The sequence below is a fragment of the Elaeis guineensis genome, chromosome 10 (genome assembly GCF_000442705.2).
Source record: "Elaeis guineensis isolate ETL-2024a chromosome 10, EG11, whole genome shotgun sequence".
NCBI lineage: Eukaryota > Viridiplantae > Streptophyta > Magnoliopsida > Arecales > Arecaceae > Elaeis > Elaeis guineensis.
The window spans coordinates 43,241,359-43,262,135 of NC_026002.2; the positions used below are offsets into that span (position 1 = coordinate 43,241,359).

Below are 20,777 nucleotides of genomic sequence, written 5' to 3' on the forward strand. Positions count from 1 at the left end.
TCCGCCTAAAACGTGCCCACGTTTTAGATCTGTTATATCGGGTCACCATCCATCCGGTTTTTGGTCGGTTCCATGTGTCCTGCCTTTGCTTTCTCCTGGTTCTTTCTTCGCGGGGGGAAAAAGAAGCCAAGGAATCGCTCTTTACAAGGGCGTCAGATCGATTTCTCAACTGATTATTTCCTCACCGCTTGCCAGGAAGGAAGCATGGCGTTCGCCTTCTCCACCTTTTTCCTCGTACTTCTCCTGGCCCCCTCTCTCCTCCTCCTCCACCCGTCCGCCGGCGAATCGTTCGACGTCCGGCAGCACCTCTCCACCGTCACCAGGTCCCCTTGCTCCCTCTTTCTCAGTCTGTTCTTTCATTCCTTTCCTGGAGGAACCTTTAGCCTGTTTCGTGCTTTTCCCCTTTTTTTTCCGTTGAAATTTTGTTTCTTCGTATGAAGATCGTTTAGCGTTACTGTTGATTTCATGTTCCGTCGTGTTTGTTCTCGGCTCTTGTTTTCTTGCCTCATTTTTGGCTGGTGACGGAATTGTATGCGGTTTATTTGAAATCAAAGGGCTTCTTGGAACGAATTGAAGAAATATTCCTTCATTATGTTCCTTTAAATTTATGCAAAGAAGAGTGCGCGTGGGATTAATTTGTTGATTCTATCGCGGCCATGATCATCTTGATTTGGGTCTTACTTTCTTTTTATTGATTTAGGTCTTCCTATTTCTTGATGAATTTTTGTGTTGAGAGTTCGGTTTCTTGTTCTTGAGAGATAGGGGAGCAGAGCTAACCCTCGTATTGATATGATAAGGTATTACAAGCACGTAGTAAGGAAAGTGCTTGTACAATTGCCCCAAGTCAGCGGGTGTAAGGGCTCCAGATTGATGCTGAAGACACATAGAAAGAGAGGGATATGAGTAAATAGGGTTGCAAACAAGAAGTGTTCGACTTTCTTTCCTCTTTAATAGCAGCCTATCATGCCCGGTTTCTACGTTATTTTCTGCTTTTTCATACAAAGGAGACACTAATGAAAATTTCCTGCATTAAGTACGGTCACATTTTCTTTGTGTTAATTGTTCAACTGATAGGGGTAGCAACCTTTAGAGATTATGTTTGAAGACAATGAGTAAGTGAAAAGCATGATAGCAAACTATTTGAGATTGTTGGTCAAAATTTCTCTCTAAGTATAGATCTCAAATTCAGATTGAAGGGCTAGAAAAGAGGAAATAAGGGCAAACAAATCTTGGATGGAGGCAGTTGAAAGGGTTTTTAGACATTTTCAACGTTGGACAGCTGGACTGATGTTGAAGTAGGGTCTAAAATGTCTAAGTAATTAGGATATGGCCTGTCATTTATGTTTGTATCTTTAATATTTTACATTTAAACATTAAAATGGTACTATATAATGATGAAATAAATGCTTTAAAGTCAAGCAGCTGGCATTGCGATTATTTTTCAGAAGAAGATAAGTGCAATGTCTGTTAGCTATTTAGGTTAATCTCTTTTGGTAAGATTATGGCTATATCATCTCATTAGAAAGCAGGATCGAGAATGTTTAGAAGAAAGCATAGAAGAACTTTCCATGATGTCTATGCCACAAATGCTTCTTTAGTTATATAAAATTGAGCAATTTCAAAAATTAAGATCATACTTATTAGGCTTTCTTGCTAAACTTCTTTGTATGGTATTGCTATTGGTATTTCATAAAAATGGCCATACCTTGCCTAAATTTATTATTCATAATCAGGATAACCTGTATTTTCTATTATTGTGCAGATACGATGCTGTAAAAGACTCCAACAATGCCAATTTTGTGCCTTCTGCTATACCAGATGGATGCAAAGCAATCCACTTAAATCTTGTGGTAAATTGTTATCATGAAAATTAAACTACTATTGATATTAGATTTTCATTTACTTTGATGACTTCTTGCTATTGATTAATTTGAGGGTGGCCCTTAGTGCAATGCTAAGGTTACTCCATATGATTTGGGTGTCACAGGTTTGAAACACGAAAATATATTCCTGTGAAGTGGGGGTAAAGCTGTATACATCTAACCCTCCTCAGACCTCACAGTGGATGCCCCTTTTTATTACTTATTGTCGAGTTATCTTTTCCAATCATAAACATATCTTGGTAACTGACATATATCTCCCATAACTTTTGACAAAAGAACTATGAATTCTGTTAGATTATTTATAGTCAAAATATCTTTCCTAGTTGGATGCTATATGTTTCATTGTGGTTTAGATGGGATTCTAGATTCATGCAACATAATATTTCATTTCGGTGTTGCAGGCTAATGCACAATTCAATAAATGTTTTCCAACCTCCTCCAAGTAGTTGTGAGGCTTGAGGGTTTTCTCTTTGATCATCGATTTAGCCTTATTGAATATTTGATCATGAAGATTCCTTTCAGTTGACCAAAAAAAAATTCAAATCTGGAATATGTTTCAGATATAAATATTTTGTGCTTATTTGAACACTAGGTCAGATTGCATCAACCAAACAGTAGATGTTATTTGGTGGTCTTTGTCAGATATAGATGACCCTTTTCGCTTCTTCTGCGCTATGATAATTTCAGTGCATTGTAACTATGCCTGCTTCCTATGATTTGACATTTTTAAGCAATTGATGCCATTTGTTATCAGACATTCCGTTACTGGGATATGGACTTATCTTACCACTTCTGCTGGCCAATTTTGAGAATTCCTTAATGTTGACAAGATATTAACTTTATTTGAAGAAACTCGATTCATCTGGAGTCTTATAGTCCTTCCATTCAGCTAAGTGAGATCAGAGTTGTATCGACCATGGTCACATTGCAAAATTTTATTATAATTCCGGTGTAAAGGTAGGTAAGTATGTAGAAAAAAAAGGTATCACTCCGAAAGATTTAGAAAAAAAAGTTCGTGAATCTTTTGCAATGGTTTTCATTACCTATTAATAAAATATGCTAAGATGACTTAATATATGATTAGTAGTTCAAGATTTTTTCCTCTAGGTGTTAGACTTGTTTGATTTTAGTACAACCATGTTAATGCTTATTGTTGCCATGTACATATTCTATGCATTAAGATCACAAGATTGCTTCGTGTAGTTCGTTTGAAGGAATGCTTGGTGAAACCCTAGCGGTTTCCAGTTAATGCATGTTATGGGCGGAAATTCTATTAATCGCAGTTCTCAGAATTGTTTACAGCATTGCAAATTTCTTAGTTGTTTTTCTGGTAATTGCTTATCGCAGTGGAAACTGATAAATTTCTTTATATGTCCATGTTCTTGATCTTCTTGAGTGTAGGTAAAGGGAGTCTGAAGACTGATACCCTCTTAAACTATCCACACAATGCAATATGCAGAACTTCTGTTGCTATTGTTGGACTACAGTTTATTTTAGATGGAGCTCCTGAATATTAATTCCTCATTCTAGAAGAAAAAATAAGCCATACTTTTGGAACTGTACTTGCTTTCAGAATTTATAACTTTCAATTAATCAGTTGGTAGCCAAGTACTTAATAGAAAGGAGAACTGGGAGCTTCCAACTTTAGTACGTGGACATATATCACTTTTCTTTTTTTTTTTTTTAAATTAGTGTATGCCCCAATTTAGGAATGTTTCTCTCTTCCTCAACCAGCTTCTATCTCAGCTATATAACTGTTTTCAATTTCCACATTTTTGTTTGCTTCTTTTGTTGTATAGAAGAGATCTTTTTCTTTTGCATGATGACAAAATTGAAATATTCTATTGGCATCACTTTCATGACAGGTTTTTTATTGTTTATTTAAGTGCCTTTATCTCATGACTCCATATTGCATTGGTAATAAATGCTCACATGATAGGAAGTTCTTAGATGATTTCTTATTACGATGAAAGCTGTCAGTTTAATGTCTTTTTTCTTAATGGATGCTGTTAACTTTAGTGTTGATTGTTTCTCTGGCTATGCGGAGCCTGCTTGAAATTCTCTAAGTCTTCCACAAGATGCTGTTATCTTAAACGGAGCTCATGAATCCTTTTGATTCACTTCTTTCATCCCCATTTTACATAATAATTTTACCATATTTAATAGTTTATGGCTTTTAGTTGATGAGATTCTGTTTTTGGTGCATAAAGGTAGGTCAACTTTTGGTTTTTACTGGGTTTCTATCTGCCTCAACCATGACAACAAATCAACAATATGATTGCTGTATTTTTTGAACATTTGTTTTATCTCTCTGTAATTTCATATGCTTACTCTGATTCCTTTACCTTATTACACAAGACTGAAATGTTTTCTATAGATGTCACTTTCATAACACTTTTTGAAATTGGGAATTGTTCAATTAAATTATTTTAATTACTGAAGGATATACTTTTGTGTTATGTCACAATTGTGTGTTGATTTTGATGATGTCTAATCTTAAATTAGCTGTAAGATGGAACTAACCTGCATAAATTCTGAATGTTTTTATCACAGGCAAGGCATGGAACCCGCTCTCCGACTAAAAAACGCATCAAAGAGTTGGATCAGCTGGCTATTCGCTTGGATACTATTCTGAATGATGCAAGGGGGTCACAAAAAGATTCTTCCTTGCAGAAGATTCCAAAGTGGTTATCAGGGTGGCAGTCCCCTTGGAAAGGAAGACAGAAAGGTGGTGAGCTAACTAGCAAAGGGGAAGATGAATTATACCATCTAGGACTTAGAGTGAGGGAAAGATTTCCAGAATTGTTTGAGGAGGAATATCACCCTGATATTTACTCAGTAAGGGCAACCCAGGTCAGTTTGATCTGACTCCTTTTTTTTTTCTTTTAAATAACAACTAGCATATCAACAATCTTCCTGTCTGGAAATGCATTTTTATTCAAGCATGCATGACTGTCTCTTTATATGTAATGAATTTTTTTCTCCTTACAGTGACCATTTTGATTCATGTTGATAAGAATTTAATTTTCGGAAACGAAATTCAGTGAGAATCTTGTTGCATCCTTCGCTGAAGAACCATGACCCATGATCATAGATTATTAATTTGAAAGGTCATGTGTTGTAAGGCTAAAACTATAATAATAGCTAAGTCCATGCATATGAAATTCCTAATAAAAACTATGATGATGGCCGAATGTGTGCATGTTCCAACAAAGTTTTGTACCATCTTATGTGCAAATCTGGTTGAAGTTACAAAACAATATCTCATGTATGTTTTAAGAGTATGGTATTTCATAAATTGTTAATTTTACTCTATCAATTGATAATGTGTTAATGTGGTATTGATAATTGTCATAGTTTTTATGCCTTGGATGATACAGGTTCCTCGTGCTTCAGCTAGTGCTGTGGCATTTGGCATGGGGCTGTTCTCTGGGAAAGGAAGCCTTGGACCAGGGCGGCATCGTGCTTTTTCTGTGCTAAGCGAGAGCCGTGCCAGTGACATTTGTCTACGTTTCTATGACACTTGTGAAACTTACAAGGTATGGCAATAATGGATCCCTTTAACATATATATAATTTAAAGGTAAGTTTTTTTTTTCCCCTATCAAACATGTTAGAAAATATTCTGACTGGTTACTTAAAAATCACTTGTGAGTTGAGTTGTTTGTAGGTGACCTAGCCGAGACGTTGTTGAAACTGTGAATTTTGAGGAAAATTCATTTTATATTGTCCAATCAACTATCTATTGTAGCATAGCATCTGTCTGCTGACACGGTGATTGAAAGCAACTTAATGTGGCTAAATTTGGTTTTACATTAAATCTATAAGCAAAATGCTAGCATATTTGTGAGCATGCAAGAAATATAGTTTAAGCTAATAATGTTGTCAAAGGCTTAAGTTGTAGAAAGGTGCCAAGGTCTCTTGGTGCCCTAGATGCAAGGGGGAAAGCAAGCTGCACACCTTGACAAAGTGACGTGCAAAATAAACACACATGTAAATAAAAATGAATGCATGATATTAAGCATATTCAACGATTAACTATCGACGTAGAAAAAATCTAGAAAGCATTATAATTCAAATTTATGCACAAATAAAAGGTATGGCATGGAAAATATCAAATATAACAAATCAAATAATCAACCACAGCACAATAATTACTATCAATTATGCATTACATAAGACTATTAGGCAAGGTTCGCTGTACCGGTACCGGACGGCATGCCGGTGCCGGACCGGTACGGTACCGTACCGACACATGGTATGCCAAGGCGTACCAGTCCGGTATCGGTACATAATTTTTTTTTCGATTTTCAAATTTTTTTTGGGGATTTTTGAAGTTAATAATTGATAAATACAACCTCAAAATGGCATTATATTGCATATTATTAACATATTTGGGTTCAATTTGGAGTTAGGTTGCGGTACAAAGATTCTTGATCCAAAATTTCAAACATATATTTATTTACATTATATTTCAACTATGTCATCTTAAAACTAAAGAAAAAATATATAAAATACACTTTAAAATATATTTAAATATTTAAGTACAAAGCGTAATAACTGATATGCGAATCTTAAGATGTATTCTGCATTTAATTTCTTGTCGAGTGTCTGTGACGCTCGTAGATGTCTGGATCATCAACATAGTCTGAATGGACATCAGTCCAACCCTCTAGTCAAGCTGCACCGTACTCTCGAATATTTATCATCCCATAAGGCATCCTCTCTGGATTGTAAGACATCTCAGACCTCTCGCTAAAATTCTGGCTCTGAGAAGTATCTTCGAAATGATGGTACAGTTGTGGAGGAGCCCATCCAAATATGCCAGTAGCAAAATCTAATCCGTAAGATGCTCCAGACTGCATAGGGTAGTAACCACTAGAAGATGATGCCTCGGATGCACCATATGTATATGGATCATAAGGTGGCTGTGGATAATAGGATCCATAATGCGAGGATGATCCAGATACATCCATGGATCTCACTCCACATGCAAGATCGTCCGCAGCTACATCATGTGCTGGACGACCTCTAGGAGCCCGTCGTCTATATGAAATTGGCTTTTCACGATCTCTGTTGACTCATCCACCATGATCTCTATCCTGTATGACATGCGTAAACTGAGACTCACCGGTGAATCGAATATCACCCTGTGGCTGAGTCATAAACGGTCTCTTGTCCTCCAGTTCCTCTCTGATCATCAGATCCATGGCTACTACTACCAGTATCATCATCACTCTCTCTGGTGTCCGTATCTGAACCAGATAGCTTCTGTACTCTCGAGAGTGGTGCACGTACAACTGTCTTTTCCTTTCTTTGTGCCCCTCTGTGACTGAGTTTTCTGTGATTGGGAGGATGGATGCCTTCTTGCTGGCTGTCGGGAGGATCGCCTATACATCTCTCGCTCGAATCTCTAGGAAGATGTATCGGACAGCGAGTCATGTGATGAATGAGTCCCTTGTGTCTCCTCAGATTGTGGCTGATCAGCTGGAATCCTATGTGAAATATTTTTTTCTGTCCATTGCCCTGGATCCACCCTGATCTCCCTCGCTACCACACTGGCTGGTCGTGGAGGAGACCCTAGCTCATCTAGCTTTGGCTTCTGCTGCTGACCTGCAAGCCATCCGATGATCGGATCATCATCCTCGTCGGCATAATCATCCAGCGTCGAATCAGTGTACTTCAACTGAACTTTCTCTTGAATATATTTTAGCCTCAATCTTAGATTGTAGCGAACACATACAAGATCGTTGAGGTATTTTTGTGTCAGACAATTTCTCTGTTTGCTGTGGATAAGGGCGAAAGTGGACCAATTACGCTCACAGTCACTACCAGAGACTATTTGAGAAAGAATACGGACAGCTATATGTCTCAAATTTTCTACTGACGTTCCAAAATGAATCCATTATTCAGCTACAAAAGCAAAATTACATATCAAATTTGATGATATTATTAAACAAAATTACATATCAATCTATATTGCTCATTATTGATATGTAATTTATCTGAATTTATCTGCTTTTTGCTTACGACAGCTGATGGGACTCCAAAACTGTCTGATCCCTCTCTAAATTATTTCGTCTGAAATAAAATATATTTATTATTTATAAATATATCAGATCGAATTCAGTTGAATAATTACATCTGTTTTAAACTAGTATACCTCTTGCAGACATAACGATGCGATTTCTGGATCGGACACCATCTTATATATGACATTGCGAAGAGCAGCAAGAAGCTCGCTGTCCATATCTATCTCCGGAATACTATACTGAAATCTCGGATTCAAGTAATAAGTTGCAGATAAATTTCAAGACTGATTAAGCACATTTTTATTTTCATGTTTCGAAAAAATATTTTAAAACATTCTTGAATCCAAACTTATCAGGTAGATGCAAATCTCTGTCCACCTGATAGTTCCAACGGCGCTCAATGATGTTAATGAATTCTTGAGCATACTTGGGATCATTCTCACCGATCTGTTTCTTTGTCTTCTCCATCATGTAATATAGGAAGCCCATCTAGAGATACCTCTCGCTGTCCACGGCGCGAAGCACTTCATATAAAGGCTTGATAACCTTCACTACCTTCTCAGTCCGCTGTCAAAATGACTGACTCGTCACCAAGTTCTCCACATGACTTCCATCAGTGCCGGTCCTCGCATATCTGCTCTTCTGCCACTCGGTATTGACAAACATCTGACGTAGGGCTGCTTTCTTCTGAAGAAGACTATCAAGTGCTATGTAGTTGGTAGCAAACCGTGTGATACCCGATTGTAAGATCTCCCCCTCAGTATACATCTGTATTAATGAAAAAATTCATGTGTGGTTGTAGATGAATCTAGTAATGGTCTGGGCAATCTCCACTACCTGCTGCACCCTGCGAATCTTTTTGATATCCATCAATATAAGATCAATGCAATGTGCAGCACATGGGGTCCAGTATATCTGTGGTCGCTGCTCCATCAGCAACTCTCTGGCAGCCTTATATTGTGGTCTGTTATCTGTGATGACCTACACAACATGCTGCTTACCTACTGAATCAATCACCTCCTCCATCAGACCAAGGATATATGTGGCATCGTGCATCTTATCTGAAACAGCAATTGATTTGTGAAAAAATATTTTTCCATCACAGTATGTCAAAAACTTAATGATGCTTCGCTTAGTAGGACCTGTCTAACCATCACACATCACTGTCAGACCGTATGTAGGCCATTTATTTTTGTAAGAAGCAATCCATCTCTACAGATCCTTCTTGTTGCTGTCAAGAAGCTGACCATAGATGTCTTTAGGTCCTGGAGGATCTACACCCTGGCCGGTAGCTTCTATGGTTGAAATAGCAGATCGATAGTAAGGATTGGCTACTGCATTTGCTGGAATATGACTGAAATGAAATCATGATCCAATAGCTCACCACATATTCTTCTTTTTATCTTTTTTCAGCATACTGTCAATTCTCTGCTGCTTTGGATCCTTACTGGACAAAGCATGTGAATCCAAATCCTGAATGCTGGCTCCTACTGGAATATCTCTGGAGGATCTCCTCCTATTGCCAAAAGCTCCCAACAAAGAAGATATGCTGCATCTGCTTCCTCTATCATCAGGCTCTCTGACTGAGGTAGTCCTCTTTAACTCGAATTCTCCTCCACCAGTCGCTGATCCAGATCCTGATTCGTAGCATGATGGTTCGAATCGCTCTATGTACCGAGCCATCTCTTCCTGCCGGTACTGATCCGCCAAGCTCGTTTGAATGACAGTCTCAATCTGTGTCTCATCATCTGGAGCAGAAGCCTCCTCTGACTCTCTAGAGTGATAAGAAGGTGGCTCTGCAGTTCGACGGTCTACTTCGATTTTTTTTGCTTTGCCCTTTCCTTCGCTACTTTCGAATCAATAAAGTACTTTTTCATCAATTGTCGGATCTCTTGTGGACATTTTCGACACATGAACACATCAGGATAACCACCAACCAGATGCTGCTTCAACCTAATCACCCCTCCTCCCTTGAACTCTGTGTTGCACCATTTGCATCTCCAATAATGTCGAGCCGAGAGTATCTCGCCATGATCCCAACCGATGTCACACTCTGGATCTTTCTTCTTACTTATTTCTGCAGGTATAACAAAATACTAATTATTTTGAATTAACTGTAATATAACACTAATTACATATATTTTTTATTTGATAATATTTTTTATTATTTAAATATTTACAAAAAGAATTTCAAAAAAATCTCAAGGTAGATTCAAATATTTCAATTGTTTTGAATTATTCTAAACATTATTCTTAATTTCAAAACTAACTTTAATTTTTTAATTTTTTATTTTTTTAAATAATTTTTATATAAATAAATATATACTATAAAATAGCTGATTAATTAAAGTGAATGAATGTCATGCTCTAAATTTTTTTCTTATAAATATATGCAAGTATAACAAAATACGATAGTTTAATGATAATTAAAATAATTATATATAATTTTAAAATAATTTTAATAATTATTTTAAAACTTATAAATTCAAAATAAATATGTTATATGTTTCAAATAATATTTTTAAATTAAGTAAAATATAACACTATTTTTATATATTTTTTATTTTATAATTAAATTTTTTAATTTAAATAATTAAAAAAATAATTTTTTAATTTCAAATATTTAAAAAAAAATTTGAAATTAGATTTAAGTAGTTTGAATTATTCTAAACATGATTCTCAAACTCTGATTTTTTTTTTTAAAATTTAATTTTTTATTAATTTTTAAATGAATAAATATATAAAAATATTTAAAAAATATATAATTAATAAAAATTAATAATTTTGGTGTCATCGTGTAGATATTTCAAAGATCTATCACATATAATTAAATCATACCAAAATTACAAGATTTTGGCATGATTTTCTCTTATTTTCATTCTTTCTCATTCTTATCTTATTTTTAACAATAAAAATAAAAAAATAAATATTTACTAAAAAAATAACACATTATCTTACCTTCGACCAAAGATCAGCCTCTCCTTGAATCACTCCTGCAATTTGACAGAGTTTTTTCTTTTTTTTTCTAATTTTTCGGAGGTCTCAACAGTTTCATTGAGACCTTCATACGTTTCGGGAGTTCTCTGAGATTTCTCAGGAACTTTAACGCCTTTCAGCCATTTAAAAACTCTCCGACCCCACCCCCTTCCCCTCTCCCCCCTCTCAACTTTTTTCACGTGGGGGATGTCGGCACGGTTCGGTTCACGTCGAACCGGTACCGAACCGACCATACCGCCCGATTTCGGGCGGTATGGATGCGAACCGGACCGAATCGGCCGGTTCGGTGCGGTTTGGGGGGATTTTTCGAAAAAAAGGTTCGAACCGGATCGGTAAGGCGCCGGTCCGGCTCGGTACGCCATGTATCGGACGGTTCGGCCCGGTATGGTGAACCATGATTAGGCTATGAACAAGTTATAAAGTGTTCAGAGATCAGAGATCAATTGTCTAAACTCAAAAGGAGAGGCAAAATATTAAAAGTGCAAATGCAACTCCAAAAGACCAAGACATCTAATCATGAAATCTCAAATCTCATCCAAAATTTCCAAGAGATCTATGGAGTTTGAATTCCTAAACATCATCATCATCATCATCAAGAAGTGCAACATCATTTTCATCTTCATCATTATTAGACTTCTAGTTTGCATAGTCCGCATCTTCGTTCTCATCTAAATCAGCCTCTTCTTCATCAATGTCAACCCTGGATTAGAACTTGAAGCTTGGGTACCTGCTCTTGATTTCACACTTGTTGATGTTCATCTAGTGTTGTGTTTAGTCTTTCCAACTTCGGTAGCTTTAGCAACAGTACCCCATTATAGATTATCAAAAACCAAGTCATCTTGTGTGCTGTCATTATAATCACCCATCCTCCCCATGAGCCACATATTACTATCATCAATTTCTTTCAAGGAGATGGGATCAATTGTATCATGTAACTTGTATCGTTGCTTCAAACCCTGGTTGTATTTAACAAAGACGTAATCATTCGAATGTTTTTTAAGTTTTATCTAACCTAATCTCTTGTTATGAAGTTGCATGATGCTGGAATGCTTAGTGCACGTGATGGCCTAACGGGTCATGGATCTTGACCTAGGGGTCGCAGATCTCGGATGCACGGGTCACAATCCGGCTGCATGGGTAGCAGGTCTTGTACACGTGTCTTGGGACATGACTAGTTTTGGTGATGAGTCATTCTTTTCCATCAATTAGAAAAGTTTGATATTAGTAAATTCTATGGAGCTTTGATTTTTGTGAATTTTTCTTTAAAGAACTTCCATATTTTTAGAAAAGTTAGTAGTTAGGATTCTTCAAGTTAGAATAGGATTTTGAATTCCACATTGGAAAGTTGAAGAAAAGAGCTTCTTTGTGCTACTAATGGATACACCCCCACTAGTATCCTCTTGTAATCAGAGCTGAAGATCCCTGAATAGTGAAAATTCTATTGTGGGAATTATTCTCCCTTTATTTTCTCTCTATTCTCTCTATCCTTCCTTTTGGTGGATTTCTAGGGTTTGCGAGTGGGCATCGCGAGATCTGTATCCTTGGAGTGGCCTGTCAAGGTGGTGTTTTTGGCTTTGGAAGATAGTGATCCACCCCTTCACTTTTTCAAACTACCATATTCCTTGTGTCATATGTATCATAGTTGGCTTTCTACCTCACCACAATCGGTTGCACTGACATACCTTTCTTCGAGTTTTCAGCCAAAGTTCAATCTCCCTGGTTGCACCAACATACCCTTCTTCGAGTTTTCAGCCAAAGTTCAATCTCCCCAGTATCAATTTGTATCAAAGCATGGTTTCAAGACGCTGCTTGGTTGCCGCAACATCAAAGAGCATGTTGAATGTGAGTAAGATCTGCAAGACATCGAATTAGATGAATTGCATCACTGGCTTGAATAACTTTGACAAAAAAATTAGTGGCTTCATCAATGGCAAGAGCAATGTGGACGTCGACATCGATAGCATTCCAATTACTACTATGATAGAGGGCCATTTAATGATGAAAGTGAGTGTTCCAATGAAGTAGAAGAATTTAATCTATTCTACAATAGAAAGGCATCTTCATCGAGTGAAGAAGATACCTGACACCAACATGAACGAGGACGATTTCCTAACCATCGTGACTTCAGTATCCAAATAGACATTGCCGACTTTGAAGGATGCTTGTAACCGGACGAGTTTGCTGATTGTCTCCACACCATTGAGCAAGTTTTTGAGTTTAAAGAAGTTTCCAACAGTCGACTTGTGAAGCTAGTCGCCATCAAGCTCAAAAAGTACACATCAATTTGGTGGGAAAATTTGAATTGACAACATGAGCATGAAGGATGTGGCAAGATCTGAATATGGGACAAGATGCATGGCGAACTCAAATGTACATTCCTACTTGAAGATTATCATTAGAATACATTCTTAAGCTTCATATTAGGCAGCATGACATAAACGTAGAAGAATATACAATAGAATTTGAGCAACTCCTCATGACGTGATATTAAGGAATCTGAAGAGCAAATTATAGCATGATATCTTGGAGGATTGAAGCTTGAAATTAAGCGAGTCGTGCAACTTCAACCCTATTGGATGTTGAACGACATGATATGATTGGCAACAAAAGTTGAGAAGCAACAATTAAGAATAAATAATTTGCCTTTCCAAGGTATAGAGATGGAGCATCCAATTGGGGGAGTTCCATATTGAAAAAAATGTCGGCAACTTCAAAGGCCAGCAGCTCCCAACCACCTCAAAAGAAGGACAAGGGCATCCTTAGCAACCCTAGCCATTCCAACACTGTCATCTCCAACCGTCGCAAGTGTTTCAGGTGCCAAGGATTTGGGCATACTGCAGCCGACTACCCAAATAAAAAACTTGTCTTTTTGGTGGAAGAAGTATCATGCACAGAAGATGAGGAAGAAGATCAGCCAGTCAAGTGGGACGAGGAAGGTCCAAGCATGGAAAGGTTAGTGCATGCCGATCAAGATTAAGTCTTGATCATCCGCTGCAGCCTTAATACTACTGTCGGAGCTGGCAAAGATGATTTGTTTCGCTACAACAATCGTCCATACTAAGTGCACTTTGCATGGCAAGGAAGCTTTGGTCTCACCAATATTTGATCATGGGGTTTATATCCTTTAGAAGATCTGTAGCTGAGTCACTGTGATGGGAGAAAAGGTCAGTCTTTGCACATCACAGACATTAGGAGGAACTGGAGAAAGTTGATGGCTTTGTTGCCAAAAAGAAAGCATCAAGGCTTTGAGCTTTGAAGGCCTTGCCAAGGAATCAGCAGACAGAGCTCACATTGGATTATGGTGGTAGTACTCCTAGCCAAGCTGGAGAAGATGATGAAAAAGCTTTGCAGCTTGGAACTCTTTGAGATGGGCAACAGAAACTATTGATGCCTCTTTAGGGAAATCCACAAACGAACTCACCTTCAAACAAGATATGAATTGCAGTGGATATCTTCAAACTAGATAGTTGTATCTAGGATCCACAACATCAAATATTGACCCATTTAGAAGAAGCATAGAAGAAATTGAGCCAGAGAAAAACTCTTTAAGTCTCTAACCATGCTGTGCAGAGGCAAGACTTGGAGACAGAATCCTTATTGTCATTAACTTGGAGCACAGAAGAGATTGAACAGAATGATATCAGTAGTGTACAAGAGTTGGTGTCTAATGTTTTAACCTGGACCTGCTCCTGATACATCTGACTCTGACCTGACAAATTCAAGAGCCGGTGAATCATAGCTTGCACCAAATCACAACTTAATACTAGACAAAACAACAGTGGCCCTTGAGGAATCTCCAGACCATAAATCAGTTCCCAAAATGAAGGAGCATGCTGCTTCAGTTGGGACTGGCCTGGAGCTAACACATGGAACCAGGAGAAAGGTGGCTAAGTCATTGAGGGGAGCCAAACATCCAGGATGGAAGCTAATTGGTAAGGCAGATAGCAATCTCCGTTCAGGCAAAGATACTGCTGATAAAGTCACGGACAACAATAGATCTGTCTCAGTTGCTTCGCAGAGGTCAGCTACAGAAGTACGCCCCAATACTACCAGTGTACACTCATTTTTTTTCTTTACATGGAAAGAAGATCAGGCATTAGGGAAGGTGCAATGAGATTGCATTTGAAAACCTCCAACAGATTATCATCTTTGCAGAGTCAGGCAAGGTGGAGTTGTCATGAATGTCATAGAAGCCATTGTGATTGGTGGAATGTCCCTTGGCCGGTTATCTTGCTGTTTGAATGCATCTGTGGCAGTAGAAGCAGCAACATGTAAAATGTTTTAAGACTATCTATGGCACAAACGGCATCATGTTGGAAGATATCAAGGATGACATTGAACTTAAAGATATTTATTTCAGCTGCACAGCAAAGCCTGGTCAGTTGATATTTGATGGCTTCTCATTACATATAGGTGGTGCTTGGTTGGGGAGAATGGAGGTTTGGAATGGGAATCGGAGTGGTAACTCTCATTCTAGCCGCTTGGTTAGGGAGAGTCCCGTTCCGATTCTGATTCCGATTTCATGGTGGAATAGGATGGCCCAATCTACCTAAAACTCAATTTCCACTCTCCCATATGGATTTATATTTCTATTTCGATTCCAATTCCGGTTATGAACCAAACGCTTTAGGGGATTTGGTCATTCCGATTTGTATTCCAATCCATTCTGATTCTAATTCCGATTCTGATTCTGGTGACAAACCAAGCACCTCCATAATGATCTACCAAGTGGTAGAACCATGGCTCTAGTTGGAGAGAGTGGCGGTGGCAAATCTAATGTGCTTAGCTTGGTGGAAAAATTTTATGATTCACAGGCTGGTGAGGTGATAATAGATGGTGTCAACCTAAAGACTTTGAGGCTAGGGTGATGGCGGAAGATTGGACTAGTTAGCCAAGAGCCCACCTTGTTTAATGCCATTATCAAGGAAGCCACCTTGTTATCAAGGAGGTTAAAGTTCACTACAAGCAGGACTGTGGTAATGTGGCTTACACCTCGCAAGATAGTATTGTTTAGGATTTGAATGCTGTAAAGGCTACCAATGGGGCAATAATCAATGCTGGGTTGAATCTAGATTCTGAGATTAGACCAGTCAAATCTCCTTCCTAGCTTCCAAACAAAGCTCATCAATGATGTTGCAAATGCTTCCAAAGGCCTTGTAGTTTTGGTGATCTTACCTGGCGAACAAGGTGGTGCTGCCATTGCATATGTTCCCTATGGAAAACACCATTCAGTAGGGGTGGCAATGGGTTGGATATTGGTCGGGTCGACCGATATCAGTACCTGCCTTGCTAGGAAAAAATCCATACCCATGCCCGTACCCATATCTATCTTTGGTCGGGTTGGGTATACCCGAAATCCTTCTTCTACTTGATCTCTCATTTCGCCCCACTTCCAACCTCCCTCCACTCCATTCGTCGCTGCCCTTCTTTGCTCCCCATTTCCGCCACTGCCCCACCATCGCCTGCTGCCCCATCCCCAAACCCTACAAAATATCATGCTTCCACGAAGAGTGAGCTCTCAAAACCTCAAGGGACCAACTCACACCGCCACAACTTGCACAAAACCCATATGCTTGAGACAAAACCTCAACCAAAACCTAAGAAACCCCTCCGATCTCTCTCAAGTGTCCTCCTTTCCCATATATCTATGAAAAAGAAAATGAAATGAAGAGAAAAAAGGAAAGGAAAAAAATATATCAATCTATGTGGGGAATGGTCTTACCTTTTGATTTTTATTCGTCTTTCCTTTTTTTCTATTGATTTTGCCTATGTTTTCCCCCGATTTTCCCTTTGGTTTTTCCATCCTCAGTAGTTTTAATTGGGTGGGAGTTATGGAGCGGCCGAATAGGGAGGCTCTTGTCGGCATTAGCATTCCTGTCCGTCGTCGGCATCCTCGTCCACCACCATGCCCCCATAGGGCCGCCGCTAGGGTGGGGGTAAGTGGACATCTGTTAGGCTGCCGCAGCGCCACTAGGGTTTGGCCCTTAAGTGTTAGGGTGGCCGGGTGGGGTGGGGGGCCTTGGCTGGATTTTGGATTTTATTTAATGAGAGAGATGTGTCTTAAGTTTTATTTAAATAAGAGAGATATTATCGGGGTGGGGCATACTATTACCTACATCCGATCCGAATCTGCTTCGGATAATTTTTCTAGAATCCATACCTATTCCTTCTTAATCGGATCGGATAAAATTCACTCCATTCGGTTCGGATTGGAGCGGGTATCCATCGAATCGAAAAAAATTGCCACCCTACCATTCAGAAAGAAAGCTCCCCATTATGTGGTACTCAGGTGACTATGATCCCAACTACCCATGGCTTCCATGATTGTTTGCCATGTCCATCACTGCCAAGAAGTATGATGATCATGGGCAACCTATCAGGTTGTAAGGCCCCAAGTTGTGTGTCATTTTTCTCTTTACTGTGTTTGACCATGGCATTGGTTTTATCGATCATCCAACTGTATCTGATTTGGATCTTGTCTTCTCATCAAACTTTGAGGACTATATCAACATCTTATGCTTGTTGCCTAGCCTCGATACCTTTGTATTGCAATTTGCCATTGGAACACTATGCAACAAAATAATTGATGGTTCTCTCAAGGTTTTGAGGCACGTCGATGATAATACATACAAAATTGAACTTCCTAGAGACTATGAAGTATTTGCAACATTCAGCCTAGTTGAACTATTACCGTATTATGAAGATGATGAAGACCAAAAAGATCTAGACTTGATGGTGACTTTTCTCTAACTAAAGGAGATGATGTTGGAGTGCCTAATGCATGTGATGGCCACACGGGTCGCTAGTCCCGGTTGAATGGGTCATGGCTCCTCGCTGCATGGGTTGCGGATTCCGACCGCATGGGTCGCAGGTCCTATATGTATTGGACTTGGGACACGACTAGTTTTTGGTGACTAGTTATTCTTTTATATTAGTTAAAAAAATTTGATGTTAGTAAATTCTAGGGAGTTTTGATTTTTGTGAATTTTTATTTTAAAAATTTTTGATATTATTAGAAAAGTTAGTGGTTAGGATTTTTCGAGTTAGAATTAGGGGTGCAAACGAGTCGAGCCGCTCGTGAGCTACTTGAGCTTGACTGGAGTCCAAGCTCGACTCGACTCGTTTATTATCGAGCTTGAGTAGTAAGATACTTGACTCAAAAGCTCGCAAGCTTACTCGAATTTATATATCTTTTTAATAATATTATTTTTATTTATAATATATATTAAAGTATATATTATTAACAGATTAAGGTTCGATTTCGAGCTTGACTATGGCTTGGCTGATATTCGAGTTGAGTCGATCTCGAGCTTCATCTTTTTTTCATCGATTCGAGCTCGAGCTTGGGATATTAAGGTTCGGTCGATCTCGAGTTGAGTTTTGAGTCCGAGTATTTTGAGTCGAGTCGAGCTTGAGCTTATAGCTACTTGACTCGACTTGGCTCGACCCGATTGCACCCCTAGTTAGAATAGGACTTGGAATCTCACATTGGAAAGTTGAAGAAAAGAGTTCCCTTGCACTATTTGTAAATACCCTCATTAGGGCTTTTCTTATAATCAATATTGAAGATTCTTGAGTAGTGAAAATTCTATTGTGGGAATTATTCTCTCTTTGTTTTCTCTCTATTCTTTCTTTCTTTCTTTTTGGTGGATTTCTAGTGTTTGTGGGTTAGCATCGTGAGAGCTGCATCCTTGGAGGGGCCTGCCAAGGTGGTGTTTTTGACCTTTGAAGAGAGTGATCCACCCCTACTCTTTCAACTATCATCTCCTTTCTATCATACGTGCTATAGTGTGGCTTCTAACACACCATAATCAATCGGCTATGCTAACGTACTCTTCCTCCTTCGAGTCTTAACACCTCCCTATCATCACTACAAGATTTGAAGGATAATTTTTGTTAATGATTCAACATGAAACCAAGATCCCCTGATTCGGTATTTATCCTATGAATATTTGATTTCTATCTACTTTAAATCATATAATTGGATGCTAGCTACCTGTTCAAAAATGCTTCAATTTCTTTTGCACCTAAATGCGCTGCATGTTAAGCTCAAAACCTTTATTGCAAACTTCCGTAAATTAGGAGTTGAAGCACCATACATAGCCCACCATTCAATTGTAAAATTTACATAGTTTTTCAATTAGTGAAATGTAATTTATATCTAATCAATTAATAAAAATCCACTTGTTTGTGAATACCTAGGAATAGTCAAAACACCGAATGTAGTCGTTTTAGATTTACTACAAAGTGGAGAAGCCATTGCACAACTCTAGCTATTTTAAGTTCCTCTTTTTTTCCGTTCCTTTATTGGTGGAGTCAATTAATTTCGTAGGTGTTGGGGGTGGGCTTTGCCAGCACCATGCACTTAGGCACTCCTTTCTAAACACTGAGTATAGTCTTTTAATTGAAATAGATTATAACTTCTTTAAAAATGTGCAATATCAATGCAGAGGTTTGTCTATGCATTAGCAATTATGAATTTGAAAGAAAAAGTATTGAAAAATGTTCATGTAGTCATAAGTAAGAATGATAGTGATTGTGAATATGTCAATAGCTTGATTTGGCAAGTATCCTATCACTTTTGATACCATGACTTCATTTGATCTTGTTATACCAAATCCATGCTGCCCTTAGCTATCAGCCATCTAAGGTCCACAATCTTAGGGATGACAATGGGTTAGGTAGGCCATTACTTGTACTCAGGATGGGTCGAGTTAGATGGAATAGGTTGGATGGATTATGTCGTGTAAAACTACAAAAATCATTTTTTTTTTTGGATACAAATCACTTGTTTTTGCCTCATGGAGAGATTTATGAGGAGTCATAAATATCCGGATCGGGTTTACTCGTGCCTTCTTTTGATGCACTATGGATCGAGTAAAACCTGCACCCCATTAGGGTCGAATCGGGTCAAGTACCTAATGGGACAGCGTAAATTACCACTCCAATGCAATCTTGGTACTGGGTACATTACCGTTTTGATGTGGTATAGATCGGTACGATATAGCATGCACCCTATAGCGAGATAGCTGTCAAGCTATGTTTTTCTCACTTTTTATCTTTGTACACCTTTTAGTGAGTAAGTACACACCTTGATACGCCTTGGTATGGGTTGGTGTAGGTCTCATTACCCGAATATAATTTTCATACTGGTTTTGACCTTGTATGGCATGGTACGGCATGAATCGGGTGGTTCAGGATGGTATGACAGTCCTGGGTTTAGATATTAAACACTTTGTTAGGAAGCATCTATTAGCTTAACTAGTATAATAAGTGTGTCTACAAGCATGAATGTGTGCATCCATTTGTTAGTTCAGCTTGAGCCATTGCGTGTACCTATATTGTGCATCCACAATCTGAATTATAAATTACAAATTATGTTTGTTATTCATTATTATGTGTGAAATAATCAGTTTATTAACCTAATGTTAAAAAAATTGGTACTTCCCATCTGCTAGCTCATTTATTGTGCAATATAATCTTGGGAAGGTATAATGCCATGATATGCTGTACATGCGTTAATGGATTATCTCTTGAGAACTAATAGTATAACATTATTATATTCCCACAATATTATACTATTATATTACAATATTATATTATTCTAATATTATACTATTCAAAATAAATAACTAGTAAATTGAGAATACTTTATAATAATAGTTCTTGATAGTATAAAGAGTTAAAAAAAAATTGAAAGCGCTGTTCAGTATCCTTTATTGTCATTTTCTCATACTAAAAGCACTTTTCAGTTTGGTTACCAAACAGACTTGCATTGCATTATGCAGTCACATGGACTATGATGAGCTTTTAGTTATAGATGGTTAAACATCAGGTTAGCAAGTATTTTTTATAGATTGCGCTGT

At 38.0% G+C, this 20,777-nt stretch overlaps 1 protein-coding gene and 3 pseudogenes across 2 annotated transcripts in view; 2 read left to right on the forward strand and 2 right to left on the reverse strand.

Annotated features, from left to right (window-relative positions):
- Window positions 1-20,777, forward strand: part of LOC105033642 (uncharacterized) — a 27,412-nt gene continuing 6,635 nt past the window's right edge. The window contains exons 1-4 of one of the 2 annotated variants that reach the window (XM_010908523.4): window positions 1-323; window positions 1,763-1,850; window positions 4,437-4,736; window positions 5,264-5,422. In XM_010908523.4, the coding sequence (XP_010906825.1) occupies window positions 73-323; window positions 1,763-1,850; window positions 4,437-4,736; window positions 5,264-5,422 (798 nt within the window). In that variant the 5' untranslated portion in view covers window positions 1-72. The remainder of the gene's footprint in view (window positions 324-1,762; window positions 1,851-4,436; window positions 4,737-5,263; window positions 5,423-20,777) is intronic. The other variant, XM_010908525.4, reaches the window with a different exon arrangement.
- Window positions 6,559-7,723, reverse strand: LOC140851964 (uncharacterized; annotated as a pseudogene).
- LOC140851965 (uncharacterized) lies at window positions 7,649-9,783 on the reverse strand (annotated as a pseudogene).
- LOC109504995 (uncharacterized) lies at window positions 10,728-20,776 on the forward strand (annotated as a pseudogene).